This window comes from Acomys russatus, chromosome 26 (assembly GCF_903995435.1).
Source record: "Acomys russatus chromosome 26, mAcoRus1.1, whole genome shotgun sequence".
NCBI classification, from domain to species: Eukaryota; Metazoa; Chordata; class Mammalia; order Rodentia; family Muridae; genus Acomys; species Acomys russatus.
The window spans coordinates 29,825,786-29,853,371 of record NC_067162.1 but is presented as its reverse complement, the minus strand read 5'-3'; the positions used below and the strand labels follow the sequence as shown (position 1 = coordinate 29,853,371).

The following is a 27,586-nucleotide window of genomic DNA, read 5'->3' as shown; positions in this document are numbered from 1 at the left end:
GCAAGGGCAGAGTATATACACACCAAGCACAGTGGGGCAAGGGCAGAGTATATACACACCAAGCACAGTGGGACAAGGGCAGAGTATATACACACAAAGCACAGTGGGACAAGGGCAGAGTATATACACACAAAGCACAGTGGGGCGAGGGCAGAGTATATACACACCAAGCACAGTGGGGCGAGGGCAGAGTATATACACACCAAGCACAGTGGGGCGAGGGCAGAGTATATACACACCAAGCACAGTGAGGCGAGGGCAGAGTATATACACACCAAGCACAGTGGGGCGAGGGCAGAGTATATACACACCAAGCACAGTGGGACAAGGGCAGAGTATATACACACAAAGCACAGTGGGGTGAGGGCAGAGTATATACACACAAAGCACAGTGGGGCGAGGGCAGAGTATATACACACCAAGCACAGTGGGACAAGGGCAGAGTATATACACACCAAGCACAGTGAGGCAAGGGTAGAGTATATACACACCAAGCACAGTGAGGCAAGGGCAGAGTATATACACACAAAGCACACAGGACCACAACGCCCTCGTCCGTTCCCAGCGTGTACTCTGGAGACAGATTCCAGCCCGCTATTTTTAGATGACAGCTCACTAAGAGAACTAATACTTCAAATTACTGACATAAGTGACTAGAGCAGTGGTTCTTAACCTTCTTAATGCTGCAATCTTTTAATACAGTTCCTCATGTTGTGGTGACCCTCAACCATAAAATTATTCTCGTTGCTACATCACTGCAATTTTGCCACTGTTATGAATTGTGGTGCAAATATCTGATGTGCAGGATGTCTGATATATGTGGCCCCGTGGAAAGGTCGTCCGACCCTCAAAGGGGTTGTGTTCCACAGACTGAGGAACTGCTGGACTGGAGGATCTTAAATCATTGATGAAAATCTAATCATTTTCTCTATCGTCTAGGTTGTAATACGCTTTAGTGCCCAATGTACATTAGAGAACTGAAAGGATACTCCATTAGCCAAACAATTCAATTAGCTGGAGCCAGTACCGGGCAGAGATATTAGCACTAAGGAGGCACTTTAGAGCTGTTAGTTCTGTTGGCACACAAGGGCTGGGAACCTCATTTAAGTGCTTTCTAAGTGTTTCTCATTGAATTCTCACAATTTCTGTGATAAAACTGGGGCTTCAGAGAGACTGGCAAGTAATTGAACAAGAATGTGAATTGGGCCTGACTACAAAGCCCAAGCTCTCAATCGCTGACTCGCTAATGGAATAGTCTATCTGACAAATCACTTGGCACCTCCTCTGTCAACAGGTTCTACTTTTGTTCACAGACAAATGTTTTCAAGTGACAACACTGTAAATTAGAAAAAGTATCTAAGTATTTAAAAGAGACAATCTGTGTTGGGTATAGTTGCACACATTTAATCTCAGCATGAGGAGATTCTCTGGCAAGAGGGTCTAGGCTAGCCAGGGCAACACAGTAAGGCCTGTCACAAATAAAACACCTTATTTAATAATTGAACCCAAGAGATATACAAAATCTTCTTGAATGACTGTTCCACTAATTCTTAGTTATTTCTTCAAGAATATTTATTTACTGCAGGAAGACTGACCACGCACATTCCCTGGCTTGACAAGCTCCATTACTCGTTCGTTCCTTTGCACAAGAAAGCCTCCTCAAGTCTGTCCACTTGGCAAGCAGTCTTCTCTTGAATCCTTCCAAGTGTGCTCTGTAAAAGTTCTCAAGCAGAGCTCAGTTAAATGCTCTGCTTTCTACACTGCCACCATTTTCCTTTGAACTGCTTTTATGTAAGGTAAGTGATATTGCAATTACCCTTTTTATATCACTTTCTGCCAGACTGAGAAGTGTGCAAAGGTATGTACCTCCAGTACCTACTGAAGAGTTCAGTACAACACAATTAGCCAATTAACACAAATCAACAAGTTTAGGAATTTTTATTAAAATCTTGGCAGAAGCCAGGAGTGATGGCGCCCTTCTATAATCCCAGCACTTGGGAGGCAGAGGCAGGTGGAGCTCTTTGAGTTTGAGGTCAGCCTGGTCTACAGGACAGCCAGGACTACACAGAGATACCCCATCTTGAAACAAAACAAAACAAAAACAAAAACTCCTAGCTCTCAAACAGGTAGGTTTAGAACTGTTGTTTGGAAGATATTCATTTACCAAGTAAACACCATGTAAAAACAAGGTAGATAACTCAGTGGACACAAAGAGTAAGAGTTTCATTTTATGGGATCTCAAGAAAGGGAAGGACAGATAGATGTATAGACATTTCAACATACAGTTGCAGAAAGCGGTAGCTGGGAGTGGCAGCTCATGCTTCTACTCCCAGCACTTGGAAGCTGGAGTCAGGAGGATCAATAATCTAGCTCTGGTTCTGTTTATACAGTGAGTTCCTGGTGAGCCTGTGCTAGAGGAGACCTTGTTTCAAAAACAAACAAAACTCCAAAGCAAACAAACCACAAACAGGGAAAATAAGGGTAGAGGGGCACAGGAGGAGGAAAGTGGTAAAAGTCAGAGGGAGACAACAAGAGAAAAGAAGGGAGGAAGAAATTAAGGCTATAGAAACTACAAAGCAGAAGGTGATTAAGAATACTTGAGAAGCCTGGTGTGGTGGCCTTTAATCCCAGCACTTGGGAGGCAGAGGCAGGCAGATCGCTGTGAGTTCAAGGCCAGCCCAATGTGCAAAGAGAGTTCCAGCACAGCCAGGGCTATTACACAGAGAAACCCTGTCTCAAAAAACCACCACCACCATCACCACCACTACATGAGCAAACAAAATCCCTCCAAAAGCCAAAATAAAACCCAAAAAACTAAAACAAACAAAACAAAACAAAACCCAGAAAACAAAACAAAACCCAGAAAACAAAAACAAAAACAACAACAACAACAAAAAAAAGGGCCTGAGAACGACCTGACATAACTTAAGCTGCACCCTGTTGAATGGGTAGCAAAGTACATTTCACTGACTACAACAAGAAAAATGGTAGAAGATGCAAGGCATCAAGATATACATACACATGTATTTGTGTGTGTGTATGCATGTAATGTATGCATATGGCTATCTCTGTTCTTCTATACTCTCCTAGCTAAAATTTCTAGGGATAGACTCATTTACTTAATCAGTCCTTTAAGTAAATTAACCCACCGACAAAGTAATCTATCAATCATTAAAAGACATCCAAGTCTTACTTTACCTCACAGAGTAAACAGTGAATAGGCTTCATATTAGATTTTAAAATTTATTCTAAAATAGACTGACCACAATACCACAGAAAAGGAAATAACAACAGTTGATATCTACTCAGTGCCACATGCTCTACAAGTTCTTTCACATGTAATTTGCCCATTTAGTCCCCACAATGACCACGATGAGGAAACTCATCATAAAGGTGAAGTACATTATCTCAGGTAACCAAGCCGGCGGCAGAGTCAAGAGTCAGAACTCTCAGTCAGCTTCAGAGCCTGGGCTTTTACTACTGTCTTTTTGTGGACAACACATACACTTTCTTTTCTACATAGTAATTTAAATAACAGTATATACATAATTTTGTCCTTTAAATGTTTTCTGTATTATACAACATTGATTTAAAACATTAAGAAAAAACATAATATAGCCAGGCATGGTGACATATGCCTTTAATTCCAAAAGGCAGAGGTAGGTGGATCTCTGGAGTTTAAAGCTAGACTAGTCTACAGAGTGAGTTCTAGGGCAGCCAAGGATACACAGTCAGACTCTTGCCTCAAAAAACAAGATCAGGGGCTAGAGAAACAGCTTAGTGATTAAGAGCACTGTCGCTATTCTAAAGGACCCGGGGTCAATTCCTAGTATCCACGTGACAACTCACAACTATCTGTAATTCCAGTTCCAAGGTATCTGACACCTTTATAGCAATGTACATAAAATAAAAAATTAAATAAATAATTAAAAAAAGCATATAGCTTGTTAAAAAAGAACAAAATTAAATTGTGTTAAAATGTACAGTATCTTAAGCATTTTCATGAACATCAGTAGTGTCTAAGTACATTTATATTGACACGCAACAAATCTCTAGAACTTGTTATTTTACAAAACTTAAACTATATATCCATTAAAACAGCTACTCTCAAGCTGGGCATGGCATGGTGGTGCATGCAGAGGCAGTTGGATCCATGTGAGTTCGAGGCCAGCCTGGTCTACAAAACCAGTCCAGGACAGCCAAGCTACACAGAGAAACACTATCTTGAAAAACCAAAACCAAACCATAAAAGGGTGCTCTCCCATCTCCCTAGCAACCATCACTGCACTTTGTGTTTACAAATTTGACTACTGTAAGTAACAAGGCTGACTTTATTTTATGTGTATGGGTGTTTTGCATGCATGTATGTGCCTGATGGTCTCAGGGTTACAGATGGCTGTAGCTGTCACATGAGTCATGGAAACTGAACCCAGGCCCTCTGGAAGAGCAGCCAGTGCTTTTAACCACTGAACCAGCTGTCCAGTCCCTCTTTTATTCCCTTTCCTTCTTTCTTCTTTCCCTGCCTCTCTCCCTTCCCTCTTTCTTCCTCTCCCTTTCTCTTTCTTGTTTGAAACAAGAGTTTTGCTATACAGCCCTAACTGGTCTGGAATTGTAGCCATCTTCTTGTTTCAGTTCCAGAGCTCTGGGACCACAGGTGTGTTCTATCATGCTCAGCATCATAAACTCAGCTTCATAATACTCATCTTCAAGGCCAAGAAATTACTCTAGTTGATATAACTATATTTTTAATACTTTGTGTGTGCATGTGCATAGACATGCTGTGCACATTTGTGTGTTAGGATGGATGGGCATATATACATGCATACATATGGAAGCCAGTTGTTGAAATCAGTTATCTTTCTTTCTTTTCCATATTTCTGAACCTGAGTCTGGTGATAAACCTGTAGTTCACTGGTTTGGCTTTTCTAACTAGCCAGCTTGCTCCAAATCCCATCTGCTTCTCAGTTGTTGGGATTACAGGAGGGCCACCAAGACTCCTGAGACATTTAGGTAGTTATTGGTAACCCAAATTTGCTTTACTCTTTCTTTTTAAAACTATATATATATGTGTGTGTGTGTGTGTGTGTGTGTGTGTGTGTGTGCGCGCGCGCGTGTGTGTGTGCACCTGAGTGTGTGCCTGTGCACCACATATGTGCAAAAATCCATGGTCAGAAAAAGGGTGTTGGATCTCCTGGAACTAGAGTTATAAGCAGTTGTGAACTGCCATGTGGGTTCTGGGAATTGAACTCAGGTCCTCTGCCAGAACAGCCAGTGTTCTTAAAGACTAGGCCATTTCTCTCACTCCTCCCTCTCCCAACCCCCAAAGCCAGTCAAATTTGGTAGTTAGTGGGGGCTGTGAACAACTTGAGTGATATGAACTGATAACCTTGAGTGATAGCATTGATAACCTATTACCACTGGGTCAGCTTTACTGGCTTTTGTCAAGTTTGCATTTCCTGGGCTGGGACACAGAACCACATAGGACAGGCCGTGAGTTGGGCTCCAGCACTTCAAGAGTGAGTGGGGAGAAGGCAGAGGGAGAAAGAATTTGTATTCTCCAAGAATATATTTGTTAATTACTAACTTTTTCAACTAAGTCCATTTAAATTAGGAATCAGACTAAACTCATGGGTACTAATACCACACAGAAAGAGAAGGAAGTACTGAGGTAATGAGCCAGGTGTGGTGGCGCACACCTTTAATCCCAGCACTCAGGAGGCAGAGGCAGGCAGATCACTGTGAGTTCGAGACCAGCCTGGTCTACAAACTGAGTCCAGGACAGTCAAGGCTACACAGAGAAACCTTGTCTTGGGGGAAAAAATTGAGGTAATGATTATTTTTGAGTAGAGTGAGGGTATAGTCATGCATATAGAGGATATTAGCATAAAAATCAATGTTTCATTTTGTTATCTTGAAAGTAGTTATAAGGGTATTTGATTTACAGAAATTCATCAGACTACATATTCTTTTATATAGACATATCTGTATTTTACTTCATAATAAATTTTTAAAATTATTTTATGTTTATGTATCAGATGAATGCTTTACCTGTGTGTATGTTTGTTTGCCTGAGATTAGAAAGGGCACTGGACCCTCTAGAACTAGAATTACAGACAGCCATGAGCTGCCATGTGGGCGCTGGGAATCAAACCTGAATATTCTTCAAGAGTAGCAAATGCTCTTAACCGCCAAGCTATCTTTTCAGTCCCTAAATATATATTAATCCTCATAACTCCATTCATAAGATATTCTGAAAATATTAAGCCATGCTCTAAAGGATCACACAAATGACAAAGACTATCCTGTTTCAAGATGATCATTCACAGAGCTATACATGTGATAAGGCATTTGTAGAGCTGGCCTCAGGCTGGTTTAAATACCCAGCATCACAAGAAAATGAAACAAAGAAACCCACCTTTGTAACTTTCAAAATCAAAGTAAATATTCATAAAAAGTAGAAAACAGTATTTGGCTCTAAGGATTTTAATAATGTTTTATATTTTTGGTTGTAAGCCTAACTTTCAACACTGAGCCATCTCTCCAGCCCTTTAGTAATGTTTTAAATAATGTTTTAACAATGTTCTGTATTAACAAGAGGCACATTTTACAAGTAAGTATGTTATGGCATACACCTGCAATTCCAGTACCTAGAAAGTGGAGTCAATAAGAGACAGAATAAAGATATTTGAATCACAAATTTTAAAAAAGGTTCTTTTGTGAAACTTAGTAAATGAGAAATCCACACACAACCTTAAAATTAGCATTACTTTTAAAAAACATCAACTTCATACAATAAATTCAAGCATGAATATACAATTTTTAAAAATAAAAAACCAAAATCAAACAATTAAAAGAACAATATGCACAAACATCGCAAACACAGCCTGAGAGTTTGGGAAAGTACTAACCAGTTACTGCCAGCAGCTGTGAAACTCTCACCTCCATTTCCTCCCGGTGAGACCTGTCTCTATCCTCAAATTCACGAGTTCTTCTTCGAGCCTCTTCGAAGGCCTGTTGTGCTAAAGCATCTTCCTGCTGTCAGGGTACATGAAATAATTATTTTAATTTTGACTTATGTAAAAAAAATTAAAATTGGGGATTCTGGGGAAGGAAACTAACTGAAGAGTAATTCTTAAAACATCAACACTAATTCTCCCACCCCTAACTAATTTCAGAGGTATTTTTATTTCATTTTGGAGTCAGGGTCTCATTACACCTTGGCTGGTCTGAAATATAATCCTCCGTTAGCCTCTCCAGTGCTGGGATTACTTACATGTGACTGTCTTTGACTTGTAACCGTCTTTCTTACTCCTGCAAACTATATCAGCATACTACCTATATGCTCCTGTATTTTTGGAATCTTTAGTATCCCCTTCCTTTTCATAAAAATTTTTCTAATTTGGAACCCAAAGAGCTCCTAGCCAGATTACTGTAAGTCTCCCAAAGACTGCTCCTGTTCCATTCGGTTATTGCACCCACTGCTCTCTATGCCATCCATGTGCGTCTAAAATAAGATGTGACTGCATAACTCGTAACGTTAGGATGTATTTACACATTTGATGGTATATTTGCAGAAACTAAAAGATCCGTAACAATACCAAAAAGTCATCAATATTCACTTCCCTAGAACAGCACAAGGGTTGGCCATATAACTTATTTTTGCCAAGGAGGCACAGCACAAGCCACCTAATGAGGTTTCCAAGAAGGCTATATAAGAGAAATTTCATTTTTTTGTTTTGTTTTGTTTTTGTTTTTTTGAGACAGGGTTTCTCTGTGTAGCCGTGACTGTCCTGCACTCACTTTGTAGTCCAGGCTGGCCTTGAACGCACAGCGATCTGCCTGCCTCTGCCTCCCGAGTGCTGGGATTAAAGGCGTGCGCCACCATGCCCAGCAGAAATTTCATTCTTATTCCTTCCTGGGAACTGATACAATGATCAGAGACTTAGTAGCCAGCCATCTGGCAAATAACGAGGATAGAGCCACAGGCTAGCAGCAGCAGAAACATGAAAAAAACCTGGACCTCTAATAATATAATAAATGTTATACCAGGCCTGACTATGCTAGATATCTTGCTGTGTGCAATAAATTATGACACTGTTAACAATACTAATATTTATTTTTTCACAATCCACAGAGGCTTTCTATTTATGTGTTTTACGTCTCTAAAAAAGAATCCCAAGATTTTCCCTCCTGTGTGTTTTCAGCTTGCTTCTTAACGGTCCATGATGCCAGCTGAGGTCAGTACAATGAAGCCAAACTGACTGGATGGGAGCAGATTGTTCTGCCATTCCTTGCTCTTTTGCAGATCAAGATTGCATATCAAATCTAGCACTGATCACTCTACACTTGTTCAATCTGCTGTGGGGCTCACAGCTCTGTGATTATCAATGGTTTCAAGTTATCCGATATAAACAAACTTTAGCATCAAGTTAAGAACCAATGAAGACTTAGAGCATGGCCTAATGAGGAACTGGCACTCGCATCTCTTCTCAGCGTTGTTGCTAGAGAGCATCTGTCAGGACATTCATGTGCACCATGGTGTGACAGCGTGGAGAGATGGCAGAAAGATTAGTATTTATAATTTCTATTTGCAGTGCCTGTAACTTAAAGGTATGATCAGATTCCCACACTTGGAGCTGGAGATGAAGCCTGATGGCAGAGCATTTGCCTAGCACACACAAGGCTCCAGGTCCAATCTCTAGCACCTAGGGACAGGAAGGCACATTTTTTTTTTCTTTCCTAAAGTCTTGTGTGTGTGAGGTGTTTTTTTTTTTTTTTTAAACATGTATTTCTGTGCACTACTTGTGCACCTGGTGCTTGCAGAGGCAAAAGAGGTCACTAGATTGCCCTGGTATAGTAATACTCAGTTGTACCAGTCCTCTTAACTGCTGACCCATCTCTCCAGCCTCCAAAACACATTTTTATGATGTACCTACTAGTGTTAGGACCCAAGGCAAGATATTTAATTTCTCTAAACCTCAGTAAATTAATATAAAGTATAGGCATAGTAATATTTCACACCTTTGTTAAAATTAAACAAGACAACACACAAAAAAATGCTTAACATTGAGTGCTATTAATTTACAAGCACTTATGGACATATAAGTCAGACACCTAACTAAACATAATTGCTGGTATCTATTATACTTTCAGAATATTCTTTTTTTTTTGCTTTTTGTTTTTTCAAGACAAGGTTTCTCTGTGTAGCCTGGATGTCCTGGACTCACTCTGTAGACCAGGCTGGCCTCGAACTCACAAAGATCCACCTGCCTCTGCCTCCCAAGTGCTAGGATTAAGGCATGCGCCACCACACCTGGCTACTTTCAGAATATTTTATACAAGCCTGAGCTACCTGGAAAAGAATGCTGTCCATTCCTAAGAGCATTCTATTTCTAGTGAATTATCAACTGGGACAAAGGTGCTGATGACAAGGTAGCCATCCGTTCTGCTCATTATTCATTCCTTTTTTAAAAAGATTTATTTATTTAATATATACCCGTGCTCCATCTGCATAGACACCTGCATGCCAGAAGAGGGTATCAGATCATGTAACAGATGGTTCTGAGTCAGGATTTGGTTGCTGGGAACTTAGGACCTCTGGAAGGACAGACAGTGCTCTTAACCCACTGAGCCACCTCTCCAGCTTACTTACTCTTTTGTTTTTCTCAGAAATTTTTATTACACTTAGTGTGTGCACACATTGCAGCTTATAAGTAAAGGTGAAGCACTGGGTAGGCAGAGGCAGGTGGGTCACTGTGAGTTCGAGGCCAGCCTGGTCTACAAAGTGAGTCCAGGACAGCCAAAGCTATCACAGAGAAACCTTGTCTCGAAAAACCAAAAAAAAAAAAAAAAAGTAAAGGTGAAATAACAACCTGCAGGGGTCGGTTCTTTCCTCCCATTTTGTGGGGCTTGTGGCTCAAACTGAGGTCAAAGGCTGGTGACAATGATTTTACCCTATGCCATCTCATTGGCCCTTACTCACTTTTCCATTTATTTCACAATTGTTTACTTAGCCTTTATTATGGGCAGGCTTTTGTGCTTGTGCCATTAATATAACATGAGGCAATATTGTTTTGCTGTTGTTGTTTTTAATCATATAGCTGCTGGGGTCAGTGGCAAATAAACCTAACATACATAAGGTTATGAATTGTGTAGGATAACAATTGAGATGTAATATGAATAAATTAATAAAATATATTTTTATAAAGTTATCAACTGCGATTATGTACAACAGAGGAATTACAAGGATAAAAATGAGAGTGTACATGAGCTGTGACCTAATTCCCTAAGAAAGTTACTGATACACTGTGTACAAAGAAATAGGTATAAACTTTCCCCATGAAACGACTGAAAAGCATACTAATTACTATAGAAAAATGAGTCAGGAAAGACTTGGTAGTTCTATTTCCTAGTTCCAGTTTTCCAGTTTCTGTCATGATCTTTTCTGGTGACAAGTGAGATGTACATATGGTGAACAGAATTCTTACTCCTGGCAAACTGGTAAAATAGGAAAGCTAATGGGCAATCACCAGTGCCATCCTGGCCTTTAGCATCTCCCTTCTGGGGACACTACCTGCTTATAACATTACCTATTTACCCATGACTGGAGACTAATGGCTAGGGACAAATAACTTTATCCAGCCTTAGGCAATGGTTACAGGAATTTGTAAAATTTTAGTCTCCTTGGTCATGTGTCACACTAACTTGTTTTTCCAGAGTCTATATGAAGACATGCTTAAATAGTGTGCTTTTTCAATTGTTTCTTTCCCTCTCCCCTATAGTGGTTCTAAAAAAGGAAAAGAGAATATTGAACAGAACCATTTACTGGACTTTTGATTTACCATTAGCCAACCATGGGTAAGCCAATGATTAACCAGACTTCCACTGAAGGAAAGACTCCCAAAATTAGGACCAGGACGTAGTCCTCAACACTTTCAAGATCATTCATTATATGAGCGTACTCCTTGTGCGGGCTGGTTTTGTGTCAACTTGACATAAGCTAAAATATCAGGGAGGAGGGTGCCTTGATTAAGAAAATGCCTCCACGGGATCAGCTTGTAGGCAAACCTGTAGGACATTTCCTTACTTTATGATGCTGGTGGAGGGCCCAGCCTACTGTAGGTGGTGGCAAATAAATCCTTTTCTTCCCAATTTTGGGTCATGGTGTTTCATCACAGCAATAATAAGACTAACTACTGCTCTTTACTCTTTAAAGCTTTTTTATTAAGGGTCTGGAGAGGTATCTCAGCGTAATAGCACTGGCTGCTCTTCTAGAGGCCCCAGTTCAGTTGCTGGCACCCACACGGAAACTCACACCTGTCTATAACTCAAATCCCAGGGTTTTTTCTCATATATATATAAAAAATACCAATAAACTTAAAATATTAAGGCTGGGCAGTGGTGGCACATGCCTTTGATCCCAGCAGAGGCAGGTGGATCTTGAGTTCCAGGCTAGCCTGGTCGACAGAGAGAGTTCTAGGACAGCCAGGGTGGTTCAAAGAACCTCTGTTTTGCGAGGTGGGAATTTGTTTTCATTACATGTTGTTTATTTTGTGGGTGTGTATATGTGTATGGGCGCACAACAGTTATATGGCATGTATGTGGAAGTCAAAGGACAATTTACAGGTCTTGGTTCTCTCCACCATGTAGATCCTGGGAATCAAACTCAGATCCTCAGGCATGGCAGCAGGTGCCTTTTATTTGCTAAATCATCTCACAAACCTAAACATACTACTCTAAAGATGAAGTAATAGTTCCTCAAAGACAAGAATAGAAGGGTAAAATAAAAGGACTGTTCCCAGTAAAGCCTGAAGTCACCCTACCTGGGCTCGCTCCTCATCAAATTCCAGGCAACCCATACCATCCAATCTGTGGAGATCAATCCAGCCCTTCCAAATAACACATACTCCATTCAGAATCATGGGAGCCTTCAAGTACACCTAAAAAAACAAAAAAGACTGGTAAAAACCAATAAAAAGCAATCAGAGGTGAATTTTCCCCTTAGGATATTACACACACACACACACACACACACACACACACACACACACCTTTAAAATAAAAGATTTATTTATGTTATGCATATGAGTGCTCGATCTACATGTGCACCTGCATGTCAGAAGATCCCAGTATAGATGGTTGTAAGCCACCATGTGGTTGCTGAGAACTGAACTCAGGACCTCTAGAAGAACAGCTGAGCCACCTCTCCAGCCCCAGATTTTTTTTCCCTAAATGTTCATCTGTCCAACAGAAGAGGGCATTAGATTCCATAGGACTACAGTTATAAACAGTTGTATGTTGGAGAAATATCCAAAAGAATACTCTGGGAAGCTGTAGCATTGTAAGTCACTGAAAAATGTAAAACACATACTATACTTTATGCCTTAAGTTTAAAAAGGTATCAATAAATTTTATTTCAAATGTGCTGAGCTAAAAACTATCCTATAAACCTTTAGCACTATCAGAAAATTCCAACCTCCTTTCACATTGAGGTGACTTGAACTTTAGTTTTCTATTTTCTTCTCTAAAGATAATCAATACAGTCACTAATAATTTTCAAGTAAATAACATTAGAGCAAAAGTCACTTTAGTTGTATTTCCAAACTGAGATTTCTTTTCTTCTTCTTCTTCTTCTTTTTTTTCTTTGAGCCACGGTTTCTCTGTGTAATCTTGGCTGTCCTGGACTCACTTTGTAGACTAGACTGGCCTCGATTCTCCTGCCTCTGTCTCCCAGAGTGTTGGGATTACAGGTGTGAGCCACCACACCTGGCCCAAACTGAGACATCTAGCACTGGACTGGATGTGATGGCGCACACCTTTGATAGCAGCACTGTGAGGCAGAGGCAGGCAGATCTCTGAGTTTGAGACCAACCTGGTCTACAGAGTGAGTCAGGGCAGGCAAGGCTACACAGAGAAACCCTATCTCGAAAAACCATAACCAACCAACCAAACTACCAACCCCCTTCAAAACAACAACAACAACAACAAAAAACTCAAAGCCTATTGTTGGCTGACTTTTCTCCAGAATAAGTATTCAAATGTTAAGAACGGCTGCTAATACTATAGGACAGATATATTGCATTATGGCATGGGTATGAACCAAGTGAGAAGTTTATCAATCTTGTAGGTTCTGATGTCTAATTGCTATGGATCTCAAAATGGCTTTGAACTCAACATCACTGTACTTCCACTTTAAATGCCACGCTTCCAGTCTGAGCCACAATACCCACCAGGTGTGGTGGCACGTGTCTTTAGTCCTAGCTTGGGAGGCAAAGGTAGGTGGGTCTACTCGAGTTCCAGGCTAGCCTGGGGCCACAGAGAAATCCAGTCTAAAACAACAAAATCCAAAACAAACAAACAAACAGGCTAAGGAGGGAGAAGGGAATGGGAAAATGATGTGCTTGATATAATGTCAACTTTTAAATAATTGAAATAAAAATAATAATTAATTAAAGGCTGGTTGGTCCCTGCCCTTTCTCTCTTCCTTTCTCTCTTTCTGAGATAATTCATGTGGCCCAGTCTGGTCTTGAACTGATGCTCCTTCTGCCACTACCTCTCAAGTACTGGGATTGTAGGCTTGTGTCCACCATACCTGGCCGTTAATAATTTTTCCCTTTATATCTTCTCTACCTCACTTAACACTTCTGAATAAAAGTCAGCATGAATTTAAATCATTACCTGCCATGAGTAAAATATTTAAAATTCAGAAGAAGTGGATCTTTAGTGAATATTAGAAACTCAAGTAATCAAACAGATCCTCAGAAGTGAGATTTTTATCTGTGAACACAAAATATGTTGTCACTGGACAAATCTAGTGCTTTATGAGCTAAAATTGGCAATTTTATTACTTACATGACAGAAAAGTGGTAGGAAAGTTTCTCATTTTAACAGAAAAGCTGGAAATATCATTCTCCCCTGCCCCCATACTCAATTTAGCAGTCTCCTAAGAAACATTTTGGAATTCTTGTTTAATAAAAACTGTCAGTTTATAAAAGATAGGAGGCTGGGCTGTGGTGGCGCACGCCTTTAATCCCAGCACTTGAGAAGCAGAGGCAGGTGAATTGCTGTGAGTTCAAGGCCAGCCTGGTCTACAAAGCAAGTCCAGGACAGCCAAGGCTACACAGAGAAACCCTATCTCGAAAAACAAACAAACAAAAAACTAAAAAAAGGATAGGAAAATTAATCCCTGGGTACCTGCAACAAAATTTACAGGACTTATTATGTATATGTATGTTTTTCTTCTTATGCTAAGAACCCCCCCTTTTTTTAAAAATAAAGGTTTCAATAAAAGATGTTGAACCAATTTCTACTTATAAAAGAAAGAAAACTCTCTTAAAACATAAGGGTCTATTTCTCCTCCCACTGGAACAAGGGAAATAGTCTACAGTTATAGTTACAAAACCGTTTAACCACATATTTCCTTTTGTTCTGATAAGTACTCATTCCTTTCCACATTATAAATTCATTATTTATTTGTTTATCCATTTTTGAGACAAAGTCCCATGAAATATGGGTTGGCCATGAACTCTACATAGCTGAGAGTGACCTTGAACTCCCGATCCTCCTACTTTATCTTCCGTGTACTGGTAATCACACCTATGTACCATCAAGTCCAGCCACATTTAGTCCACCCATGTGCACCTTTAGTCAAGTGACAATGCTAACTATCTGCTCCACACCCCAAAGAACCCTAAGAACAACATCCCTCTACACTTTATTCAAGAGAACTTGACTTACCAAACTTCCAATGAAGATTTTGCTCCTTACAGCACATGGTACAGAGTGTAACAATTCACTATCAAAGCCTGTATTATATTAAGTTCTGGTACAAATCATAGGTAACTTTTCTCATGTAAAAGCTGAGAAAGGGTCTATCTCACACTACTTTTAAATTATATTTGTGTTCTTCACAAATGGTTTATATCTTTTTAAATACAATTTTTTAGCTTATTCATACTAACATCCACAGGCAAAAATATTTTCTTTGTGAAATTCATTTTTTTAAGTTTGTCTTTTACTTCTTTATAAATCTTTCATGAAAAGGAGACCATCATTAATCTGTTTTGGGAAATCCCTAAATGGCTTTAGAAAATGGATACATTCATTATGAAGAATAATGTCTGGACTCCTAATTTAAAATAACATCTGATGATCCTGGTGATTTATTTAATGTTCACACTGAAATAAACAGTTTTATTTGTAATCTTCAAAGTAAATATTTGGTGCTTTTATATATGCATGAATAGCAGGCCTCAAAGTCTGAAGAAAATATACTGCTGTCTCTTAACAGCTGGTATTTTGTAATGTTAATTTAATAATGTCATTTAAACACAAAGACATTTATTTATTTCACTGAAAATGATGCCTTACGTCAAATTTTGAAAAGAAAGGTTATTATATGTCTCAAAATGAAGCTCATTTGTCCTGGAAAAAATTATGTTATAGAAAATGGAATCCACAAAGCCTTAAAAACTGGTAAATAGATGTAGCCACCACATGAAGCAAAGTTTATCTTTCTAAAAGTTAAATACTAAGAATGAGCTCTCACAGGGTTAGAAGTGACTAAAGCTTCCTTTTTAAAAAGGTGATAGTGTTTTAAGTGAATTTAACTCATGATCTAACACCAATATTTTTGGTGTCATAATCCAAATAATACAAATCACTTTATTTTCAACCTATAGCTTCAAATTTCCCATCATTCAAGCCAGCAAAGAAGTTCAATAAAAATATGCTTGTATCATCCAACTGTATTATTCGTATAAGGGTATATTATTTGGTCATAAGCAGGAATGTGTGCTGGACATAGTGATGGCAATGCCTCTAATGCCAGCACTGAGAAGGCTAAAGTAGAAGAGTCAGTGCGAACTCAAGGTCAGCCTGCACTACACAGGATGACTGTCTCTAAACAAAAAATCCTCAATATTGTAACCATCAGCAAAACAAAAACTCAAACAACAAAATAAAAATTTGAGTCCTGTTCCTATAACACAAATGAACCCCCAAAATCATACAAAGTGGAAATAAGCCAGGAAAAGGACAAAATTACTAAATTACCCATAACAAGTCTAAAGAGATAGAAAGGAAATGTAAGATTTCAGTTTTCTAAAAGATCTGGGCTGATACAATAAATATGGTGGCCACTAATGCTGTGGGTTCAAATACGGAGAAAGAGAAGAGAGATTCATTGAGGAGTAAATAGGAAATGGGGACCAGTGAAGAATGGAGTGTTGGAATATGGTCTGGTGCTTTGTATTTGTTGATTGCTTGCCCTCGAGATTCTTGCTGTAGACTGTCATGTACCCCAAGTATCGCCATTTAACCTTGCCTCCCTATCTGACTAATCAGGAAAGCTGATACCTGGATACCTGGGCGGGGCCGGAGGAAGGCAGGCACGGTGAAGGGTCAAGGGCTGCTGGGATAGAGAGGATCTTGGGAAGAGGCAGAAGGCACTGGAGGAGGAAGGAGGAAGGATCATCGGGGGGGGGGGGGGTATAGAAAAGAGCCACGTGGGCCCCGAGGAGCTCTGAAGTTCCACATGGAAAACAAAACAAAACAAAACAGCCCAGATCCTTAGCAAGTATTTTGGGATTTTGGATGGGAGGTAGTCCAGATAGAAGTTCAACTTTTCAACGTGGGCAGAAGAAAACAATGCAGAGCCGACTATGAACTCCCTTTTGTTGGCTGTAATATATATCTCAATGTTAGAGGACCTTAGGTCACTCAAGTTTTTAGTAATACTTTTATTTACAGCAACAAAATTTTTGTCATAAATATTGCCCCTTTGATTTTTTTCAGACAGGGTCTAATTATTCCGGCCCGACACTACTTGCTAGTAGTCATGCTAGCTTCAAATTCAAGTTTCCTGTCTCAGCCTATAAAGTTCACAGGCCATAGGTTTCTACCTACCATACTTAGATAACAGAAGATTTACTTTATTTTATGGAGACAGGGTCTCACTATGAAGCCCCTGCCTGGGCTGGAACTTGTATGTAGATCAGGCTGGGCTCAAACTCAGAGATCCACCTGTCTGTCTCCCAAGTTCAGGGATTAGGGTTCAGAAAACCCTTAAGGAGGTTTGCATTTATAGGTACATTTTAGTAAGGCTAGAAGCTTTGTAAAATTCTGAATAATAATTTACTTTTGAATCCAGGTGCTTTTCTCAAAAGAATATTATTTCTTTCATTAGATTCTTAAAGAGATGTGCAAAAAAAAAAAAGTATTTAATATAATGTAAAAACTGCTAATCCTCCTTCATAGACAGACTCCAAGGTCTTTGTAGTAAATGGGCAGAGAGGAGGGAGGGAGGGAGAGGGGAGGGATGAAGGGAGAAGGAGAGAGAAAGTAAATATGACTGCAATGCAAGATCCCTAACCTCAAACTTTATGGGGGTGGGGAAATGGAAAGGATTTCTCTGTGTTCTCCTGCTGTCCTGGACTCACTTTGTAGACAGGGTGGGCCTCCAACTCACTGTGATTCACCTACCTCTGCCTCCCAGAGTGCTGGGATTACAGGTGTGCACCATATCGCCGAGTCCCTTAACTGCAGCCCTCTTAAATAGCTAATAAAAATAAATCAGTAAACTTGGGTCCTGAAATTTAAGTGTCAGAAGAAGGGTATGAGGAAAACCCATAAATGCCTCACTTATTAACTTGTACAGTATTTCCTTCTTTGTGGGTCTATTCTAAGGATGCTTATTCTAAGAGTAATTGATATGGAAGCAGCAGTGGCATTTACAGCTCAGCCATCTTTCCTCTTTCATGATGATCCCATTTGAGGAAAGAGCACTTCTAGCACCGAGGGAGCTGAGGTGAGGCAAACTGAAAGTAGAAAAGCTATGACTGAATTTCCATGCTACTCTAGCTATTCTGAGTTATTCTAAAGATAATTGTGATGGGGCTGGAGAGATGGCTCGGAGGTTAAGAGCACTGGCCGCTCTTCCAAAGGTCCTGAGTTCAATTCCCAGCAACCACATGGTGGCTCACAACCATCTATGATGTGATCTGGTGCCCTCTTCTGGCAGACAGAACATTGTATACATAATAAATAAATAAATCTTAAAAAAAAAAATAATAATTCTGAGATAAGTACATCAATATGTACAAAAACCAAAGCTATTGACAAGAGGAAAGAGTTCGTTTTTCAAAACAAAACAAACAAAAATACCTTTTAATTGGAAAGAGTGTTTCACTTCTCTATAATAAGCTGATAAGCAGGGAATGGCAGTGCACATCTTTAATCCCAGTGCTTGGAGGCTGAGTTTGAGGCCAGCCTGGTCTACTTGAGTTCCAGGACAGCCAGGGCTACACAAAGAAACACTATCTTTAAAAAACCAACCAACCATACAAACAAAGAAATAAACTAGTAACATTCAAAATGTTTCAGTCTAGTCTATAAACAGAAATACCAGGAAAACATTAAAAGAAAACAATCATTATCCCTTAGCCTGAATATTTACATTTTTAAGAAATTATTTTATGTATATGGGTGTTTTGCCCACACATGTCTATATACTACATTTATCTTTCCTGGTACCCAAAGGCCAGAAGAGTACATCCATTGGATTTGCTGAAACTGGAGCTATGGATGGCATTGAGCTGCCCTGTGGGTGCTGGGAATTGAACCAGGGTCCTTTGGAAGAGTTGCTGGTACTCTTAACCACTGAGTCAGTCATCTCTCTAGGTCCCAGAATAAATATTTACTTATTAATAAAAGAGCAAGAAAAAAATGTTCTTAGCTTTCTTGTACTAGTCATTTCAAACTACTTACTTTTTAAAAAAATGATGTTGTTTATTTGAGATTTTTGTTTTTCAGACAGGTTCTTACTATGTAGTTCAGCTTTGCCTTAAACTCACAAGTCTCTTTGTTTTAGTTTCCTAAATGCTAGGATAATAAGTGTGTACCACTTACAATGCCTGTCCTTCAAACTACTTTTTTTTCACTTAGCACCAGACTCCTCACATTTTATAACCATCGATGAAAACATCTCCTGTAGTAAAAATTAGACAAGTTAAAGGAAGTAAAGTGTATGGAACCCAGACCACCAAGAAACACTGCTGGCATGTACATTTCCACCAATGCTCTACATGGCAACTTTTTTCTAAGGCAAAGAACTATCTCCCCCTCCCCCACCCAGACAATGAACAGTTGTTCTACCCACAAACTAATGAATCATCAGACAAGCTAGCTGTAATTCTAGGCTGGCCAGAAGCACCCAGGAAAAAAAAGATTCCACTGATGAAATATGTACCTTGTGCCCAGCTGTAACCATTTCTGTAGACTACTTAACAGATCCCATTAAAAGACTTCTGATTCATCCTCCTTTAGGCACATGGTCCTCTCTGTTCATAAGTGCAGTGTCAGCCACTGTCAGATAATGACTACAGTTACTCATTCACATTAGCCTCTGAGTAACAACCGGGTTGTATGTAGGAGAAAACAGCTCCTTGCAGTGATCTAATGCAATGTATAAACCCACTTCATGTAGTTCAAATGACAAATCATAAAATGGAAAACTAGAAAATATTTTTGAAGCTTGTATGTACATACATTTAAAAATAGTCCATCAATTAGTCTGTGGCTGGGCACAGGGCAAAAAACTGTAATCTTAGGATTTTGAAGACTGAGATAGGAGGATTGAGTTTGAGATCAGCCTGAGTCACACAGTAAAAACCTATCTCAAAAAAAGGGGAAAAAGAGTTTGTTAACTAACCTCAGATTTCTGTTACGACTACATGAGAGCTGGACATAGTGGCTCCCACCTAAAATCCCAGCACTTTGGAGAAGGTAGAAAGATCAGAAGGGTCATCCTGTGCTTCTTGGCTAGTACAATACCAGCCTGAGCTACATAATGACTGTGTTTCAAAAAAACAAAACAACACGCACACATCACCACCACTAACATGAGATATGTACACCTTTCTACAGAATAAAAGATTGTACTAACATGTCACTAGTGCTTTCTACACAATTATTTTTTACTTGATTTCACTGTATTTTTCCTAAGTGAAAAGCTTGTTATGTCCACTCAGAAAAGTGGGCAGGCACAGCAGTGCTGTATGGCAGACAATTCATCCATCAGTCATTGCCCTAAGGGCTCTTAAACATCTGCAGCAGAATGCAGTTGCATCCTTAATTCCATCCAGCTCATCCTCTTCTAAGAAGATATCTGAGAACAACAGTTCTTTTCCACATTCGTGTCTTTTTAAGTTGAAAATATTAGTCTAGGGCTGGAGAGATGACTCAGCAGTAAGAGCAATGGCTGCTAAGTCTGGCAATCTAGGTACAATCCCTAGAATGCACATAGTGGAAGAAAGAGAACCTATGCCCACAAACTGCACTCAGTGAGACAGACAGACACAAAGACACTTTGTAGCAGGCATGGTGGTGCACACCTTTTATCCTGGCACCTGGGAGGCAGTGGCAGGCAGATCTCTGTGAGTTGGAGGCCAGCCTGGTCTACTTAATGAGATCTAGGACAGCTAGAGGTACAGAGTGAGACCCTGTTTCAAAAACGTAGGACCATGCTTGGCCCTAAAATTACTTTTTTAGAGAAGAGTTTGACCTCTTTCTTCCTGAGGCCAGGACAAGAATAGAATACACAAGTTCTATTAGGGGGAAAAGGGGGCCAATGAATAGCAAGCAATAAAGTTCATTTTTTGAAATCAGTTTTCAAACTCTTTAGACTAACTAGACCATACAATTACCATATATAGTCATTTAATCAAAATCCCAATGAAGCTTTATGAAACACAGATTATATGAAAAAAAAAAAAAAAACTGTGACCACTCAAGACTATTAATTATGGTCAACCAAAATCACTTGTATTCATCTAAAATAAAATATAATTGGAAATAGGTCCTAAGAGGAAAGAGCAAAGGAATTAAGCTGAGTCTATAAAATTTCAATTTAGGAATGATTTAAGTTATGATAAGTTGCATTTTCCTAGCTGTCATCTGATAGCTAAATACAAGGAAGCAGCTTAAAGAAGAATGAAAAACATCTTGGTTGCCAGCACAGGATGGACTACTTGGAAAGATGAAGTGTTCCAACAGCACTGTACGCCTACCTGAAACGAACTTACCCAAGTCATGCTACGGCACTAACTCTATGATTCAGTTACAATCTTACCTGACAAAAACACCCAATAGCCTAACCCTGGATAGGGATTTACAACTGAAGATGCATTTTTAGTGCTGAGCATACTGTCACCAGCCTATAATCCATACACTTAGGAGGTAGAAGCAGAAGAAACGTCAGTTCAAAGCTGGCCTATCCTACAGGAGACCAGTCTCAAAACAAACAATTCAAATTTCAAAACATACCCTTCATATACTCTGGCACTTCATTTAATCCTCACTATTGAGAATATTCTGCTTACCACTTAGGAATAAGCAACAGTTGTGATCAGCTTTGACTCGACCTTCCCACTATGCTTATGTTAAATCTTTCCTGAAAGACTCTAAGAGCCCAGTTTAAAGGCTGGGAACACAAGAACTCAGTGGTAGAGAACTCGAGTAACCCGTGTGAGGCAGGCTCTGGGTTCCATGCCCTGTACTATCTAAAACAAACAAAAAACAAGGACATGCCAAATGCAGACAGTCCAACTAGACAGCTGTTTCAAGTGGGGCTGGAGAAATGGGTCAGTAGTTAAGAATAGTGGCTGTTCTTCCAGAGGACCAGGTTCAATTGCCAGCACCCATGTGACAATTCATAATCTTCTGTAACTCTAGCCCCTAGGATTCCAATGCTCTCTTCTGGCCTCCTTCCCAGGCACCAGGCACACAGAGGGTGAAAAGACCTATAAGCAGTCAAAACATCCTGGTTCATATAATGAGTTCCAGGCAGCCAGAGCTATATATGTAAGTCCTATCTTCCTCCAAAAGTTTCAAGTACTTCAAAACAAGACTATAAAATACTATGCTCAAACTTGATCTTATACAAAGTACCTATTTGTTAGTAATAGTCTGCTAAAAGACCTTCCTTATTAAAGACACTTGGAGTGATACATGAAAACAAAAGAGCCTCAGTTTAAGGAACAAACTGAGTGGGGGGTTGGAACCTAGGGCTCACAAGTACAAGGCAAGAGCTGATTGCTGACAACTGATCTACATAACCAGCCTTCTTAAGCCTTTTATTTTGAGACAAGGTTTCTCTAAGTTGCCCAGGCTGGCCTTGAACTCTATAGAACACCAAGCCTTGAACTTTTTTGATCCTCCCATTCAGCTTCCTGAGAAGGTGGGATTATAGACCTGCGCCAATAGAGGCCTAGGTGAAAATACCTCTGCTATCACATAAACAAAAGAATGAATAAAAGAGCCTCTTTTCTGAAATCACAAACTACTGTTTTGAATAAAATATTTATTATTTGTTTCTTATTTATTAACATTGTAAGTTGTTATAAATTCACTAAATTTAAGAATTATTATTGTGGCTGGGCTCAAACATGGCCAATGACTGCATCATCCCGGGACTCATACCCAAGTGTAATAATCCTCTTCTCTGTTGAGTGTGGCCTAGACTTAGTGACTAGCTGCTAATAAACCAAATGAGACACAAACGACCAGGAGAAATGGTCATAAAAAGCATGGCGACTTCATTCATTTCCTCTGTATAGAGAAGCACACATGCCTAGAAATAAAAGTCATATGGGCTTAGACAAGTCTTCAGAGACTGTCCAGCCTTATCTAACAGTTAGAATGTAACCTCAAGAGGGACCCTGACCCAGAACCACACAGCTACAACAACCCCAGATTTGCGTAAAGGAACATGAAAACAGTACGTTAGCCATAAAGGCATTTATATGTACATATACATATGTACATATACATATACATTTGTTAAAGTGAAATTATGCCATTAAACTAAGTACATTTTATTATATTTAACCTACATATTTCAATAAAGTCGATCTTTTTCAAAGGTCATTGAACTCTTGAGATAAACAGATGAAGAGTCATTTTAAAAAGCCGTTTGTTAGTTCAGGGTATGCAGTAAGGAAACAGAAGCTACAAAAACAAGCAACCATGACAAACCCACATGTCCTAAACTGAGCAAACCTGCTCCTTACTCATCTACAGCCTTTCCCATCTTAGATGATGGCACCCATATTTCCAGTTGTTCTAACCAAAGAGGTGGAGTTGTTGTTAGTACTCTCTCCCACCCACTACATCCAACCCATAAACAAATCCAGATGGTTTTATTTCAGAGCACACTCACCTCTCACTATACCACTGCTGCCTGGCCAAGGTTACTTCAATGGCCAAACTGGTTTTCCTACTTCACTTTGGCCCTTAAAGTATATTATCAACCTAGAATGCAGAGTGAGCCTGTCAAAACCTAACACAAACCATATCATTCATCTGTGAGGAATCCTGAAACCACTCTTCATTTCACTCAGAATGAAAATCCATGCCAAGCCAGATGCAATGACTCACACATTTTATCCAGTATGCTGGAGGTGAGGGAAGAATATCACAAGTTCAAGGCCAGACTCAACTACATGTCAAAGTCAAGATCAGTCTGAGCTATGTCAGACCCTAACCTTAAAAACTAAACAAAATAAAATTAAAACAAATAAACCAGGGGAAATAAAAAAATAAGAAAGCTGGGCGCAGTGGTCTACCTTTGTAATCCCAGCACTCAGAGACAGGCAGATCTCTGAGTTCAGGCCAGCCTAAGTATACAAAGTGAGTCCAGGATAGCCAAGGCTACACAGAGAAACCCTGTCTTGACAAACAAAACAAAAAAAACAATAACCCTCGCTTGCTCCCAAAAAAGAACAGCCCTTTTGAGTAGGTAAGATGGCTCAGTGGGTTAAAACACTTACTGCCAAACCTGATAACTAAAATTCAATTCCTAGGACTGACACTGAGAAGAACATATTCCCACAAGTTATATTCTGACCTCCATATGCATATACATACATGTATATACACAAATAAAAAGTCAGCCAGACTACAGTGATGCACGCACCTTTAATCCCAGCACTCAGGAGGCAGAGGCAGGCAGATCTCTGAGTTTGAGGCCAGCCTGGTCTACAAAGTGAGTTCCAAGACAACCACGGCTACAGAGAAACTTTGTCTCAAAACAAACAAACAAACAAACAAACAAAAAACCATACAGCCTACCATGGTCACAATAACCAGCTCTCTGTTTTATTTCTCTTATCTCATCTTCTGTTCCTGTTTTGGGCTAATCTAGCCATACCAGCCTGTTTGCTGTTTGTATAGTACGCAGCGCCTGCTCCAACTCTGGATCCTTTACAATGGTTTTTCATTGTCTAGAACACTCCCCCCTAGATGCCTGCACAGCACACTATTTCCTAATCTTCTCTTAAGTGTCTGCTCAAATTATCAGCTTCTTTACCAACCACCTATTTAAAATTACAACATTTCCTGATCACTTATCAGTCAAGAGAAATAAGCTGCTGGGAGACAACAAGGTTAAAGCGATGCGATTTACATACCTGTAATCTCAGCACTTAGGTGGTGTAGGCAGGAGGGTCAAGAGTTCAAACAAGGTGCAAAAAATATGAGATGATACTCATCTGATAAAAAGAATCCCAGCACTCGGGAGGCAGAGGCAGGCGGATCTCTATGAGTTCGAGGCCAGCCTAGTCTATAAAGCGAGTCCAGGACAGCCAAGGCTACATAGAGAAACCCTGTCTCAAAAAACGAAACAAACAAACAAGCAACAACAAAAGAATTAACACAGGAGGGGGGGGGGTGGGGGGGGTGGGGGGCCTGGAGAAATAGATGGCTCAGAGGTTAAGAGCACCTGAGCCCAATTCCCAGCAACCCCATGGTGGCTCACAACCATCTATAATGTGATCTGATGCCCCCTTTGGCCTGCAGGTGTACATGCAGGCAGAGCACTGTATACATAATAAATAAATCTTTAAAAAATTTTTAAAAAAGAATCAACACTGGCAAATAATTAGCATTTGGGAAAAGCTCACCCAGTTGTTTTTTCGGTAGTCCACCCAAGGCCTACGAAGACAGAAAGTCTAAGGAGAACAACAACAAAGCCTAAAAAGGGAGAAAGACACCTCCACAGTCTAAATGTGATGGATGAGAAAACCTAGGTTAGTGTTCTTTTTTTAAAAACCAACTGGAGTATTTTATCTTAGCAGCATGTAGCAATATGCTAGGAGGGTGTCTTTGTTTTCTGCATTTCTTTTGGTTGAGTATAGGTGTTGGTAACACTAATGAAAGACCTGTCATCTCTACATAAACACAATTTCATCATATGAAAGAAAGATACTCATTTTGGCTAGCATTACCAGATTCTTGGAATATAGCACCACTCACTTATTCATCTGCAGTATTTAGCTCTTTTGACACTACAACTACAAAGGTAAATAGCTGCAACAGAGAAAGTTAGCCTGAAAAACTGAAAATTCCATCTGTCTTTTTAAAAAACAAACTTTTAAAACCAATATTAATACAATGTAAATTTCCTGATATCTTGCATCAGTTTTATTATTTGCTACTGAAATTGAAACATATATTATGAATACTATTTTTCATTTTCCAATTAAACAAATTAATATTCGAAAAAGTAAATTATGTAACTATTACTCACTTTTTAAAAACTCTGCAGCCTTTCTCCTTTTCAACCTAAAGACTAGCTGGTTACCTATAAAAGATCAACGTCACAGAACTAAACAGACAAAATCTTCACTGTACTTAAATAAATTAAAAATAATTTATTTTAAACTTATGTACATTGGTCACTTAACTGCATGTACATCTGTGTGAGGGAACAGGAGTTATAACAGTTGTGAGCTGCCACGTGGGTATTGGGCATTGAATCAGGGTCCTCTGGAAGAGCAGCCAGTACTCAACCACTGAGCGGACTCTACAAGCCCCGAAACAGATACATTTTAATTAGTGCATATATGCTGCTATTTCTTTTTGGTTGCTGTTTTTTAATTTGTTAAGAGTTATTTTATTATTTGTGTGTGGTAGGGGGTACAGATGTGTCTGAACACTAGAAGACAACTTCTTTAGGTGACAGGGTCTCTCCTGTTGTGTTTGCAACTGGAATATTTTACTAGCCTCTGGTAGATCCTCTGGGCTCTACGTCTCACCTTGTAGTAGGAACGCTGAAGCTGTGGCCAACAGCCACAGTACTGTGTTTCTCACATGGGTTCTGAGGTCCAACTCAGATCAAGGTTGCCAGGCACACATTCTTACCTCCTGAGCCATCTCACCAGCACTGTTCGTTTTGAGATAGGGTCTCACTGTCGCTCAGGCTGACTTGGAACTAAATAGTCCAGAAGCTCCCCATAAACTAAAGAGGCAAAATCTGCCACACCAAAGGCAAATAACTAAAAAGTTTATGCTAGCTATGATGACACTTAGAAAAATAATTTATCAAGTTGCTAGAAACAAAAATGGTTAACATTTCAGAAGCTGGGTGTAGTAACACACACCTGTAACCCAGCAGTCCAAGGTGGAGTCAGGAGGATTAAGAATTCTAGGTTGGTGATGGTTACAAGAGACCGTATCTCAAAAGAAAAACAAAAACACCCCAGGAAAACAAACAAATAAAAACCCCAAAACTCCAACAAAACCATCTATGGAGGAAATAGAAATATGTAGAGTATACAACTGTTATAAAAGTTCTTTAGTTTTTGTTCATGAAATCAACTGGACTTTTAAAAATATTTTTCGAAAGCTTCATACAGTCATGTAATATATACACATGACCTCACCCTGACTCCTTGATCAAAGATCAATCAATCTAAAATACCATTACATTTTTTATCAAGTAATACAACACACAGATTTTTAATAGTTATCAGTGTAAACATTTCTACCTATATTTTCATAACTTTAACCTTAACTTCTAACATAAAAATTAAAAGACATTTATTTGAATTTCTAGAAACTTTCCCTTAAAATAAATGGAAAATATTATTTTCAAGTAGAAAATTTCTTAAAATAAAAATTTGCTATATTAACAAGCTACCTATAATTTGTTTCTAAATACAGAAACTTAAAAAAATTTTTAAACAGTCATCCCGTCCCTAATTTTCATAGGACTATACCATTTCAGTAGACACAAAAAATTTCTTGCTAACTTTTAAAAAAATTTTAATTTGAATGTTAAATGTAGGTTCTTACCTTTCTATAAATTAGAACTTCTCATGATAATTATATATATATGAAATTAGGAATCAAATGTTATAAAAATCACTAAAATCATTTTACATTCTTTTTACATAAAAACAAATCTGGTAGTCAGACTAATAATCTCCTTATTAAAATGCAAATAATCAGACAGTAACAAAGCAATACACAATACTTGAAATAAAAAAACAAAACAAAAAAACAAAAACCAAGAAACGTTTCCTACCTTGCCTGCTTCTCTTTCTAAGTCGACATATTCCCGGCTAGGTGTTTGTCGCTGTTCTCCCTGCCAGCTGGCCGGAAAAAACTGGAGAGACAGATTGGTTCCTGTGGCCACAAAAGCCTTTTAGAAAAATCAATACAAACAGGATCAGAAGCAGGACATTACATAAATTATGCAGGCAGTCATTTATTTTTACATCAGTTTATGTCTTAAGCCAGGCAGCACCAA

The 27,586-nt window shown here is 39.2% G+C and overlaps 1 protein-coding gene across 2 annotated transcripts in view; it reads right to left on the bottom strand.

Moving 5' to 3' along the window:
- Nucleotides 1–27,586, bottom strand: part of Cbfb (core-binding factor subunit beta) — a 50,206-nt gene that overhangs the window by 14,219 nt on the left and 8,401 nt on the right. Inside the window, exons 3-5 of one of the 2 annotated variants that reach the window (XM_051169300.1) lie at nt 27,362–27,478; nt 11,823–11,939; nt 6,940–7,035 (exon numbers count right to left, since the gene is read on the bottom strand). In XM_051169300.1, coding sequence (XP_051025257.1) covers nt 6,940–7,035; nt 11,823–11,939; nt 27,362–27,478 — 330 coding nt within the window. Of the gene's footprint in view, nt 1–6,908; nt 7,036–11,822; nt 11,940–27,361; nt 27,479–27,586 lie in introns of both variants that reach the window. The other variant, XM_051169301.1, reaches the window with a different exon arrangement.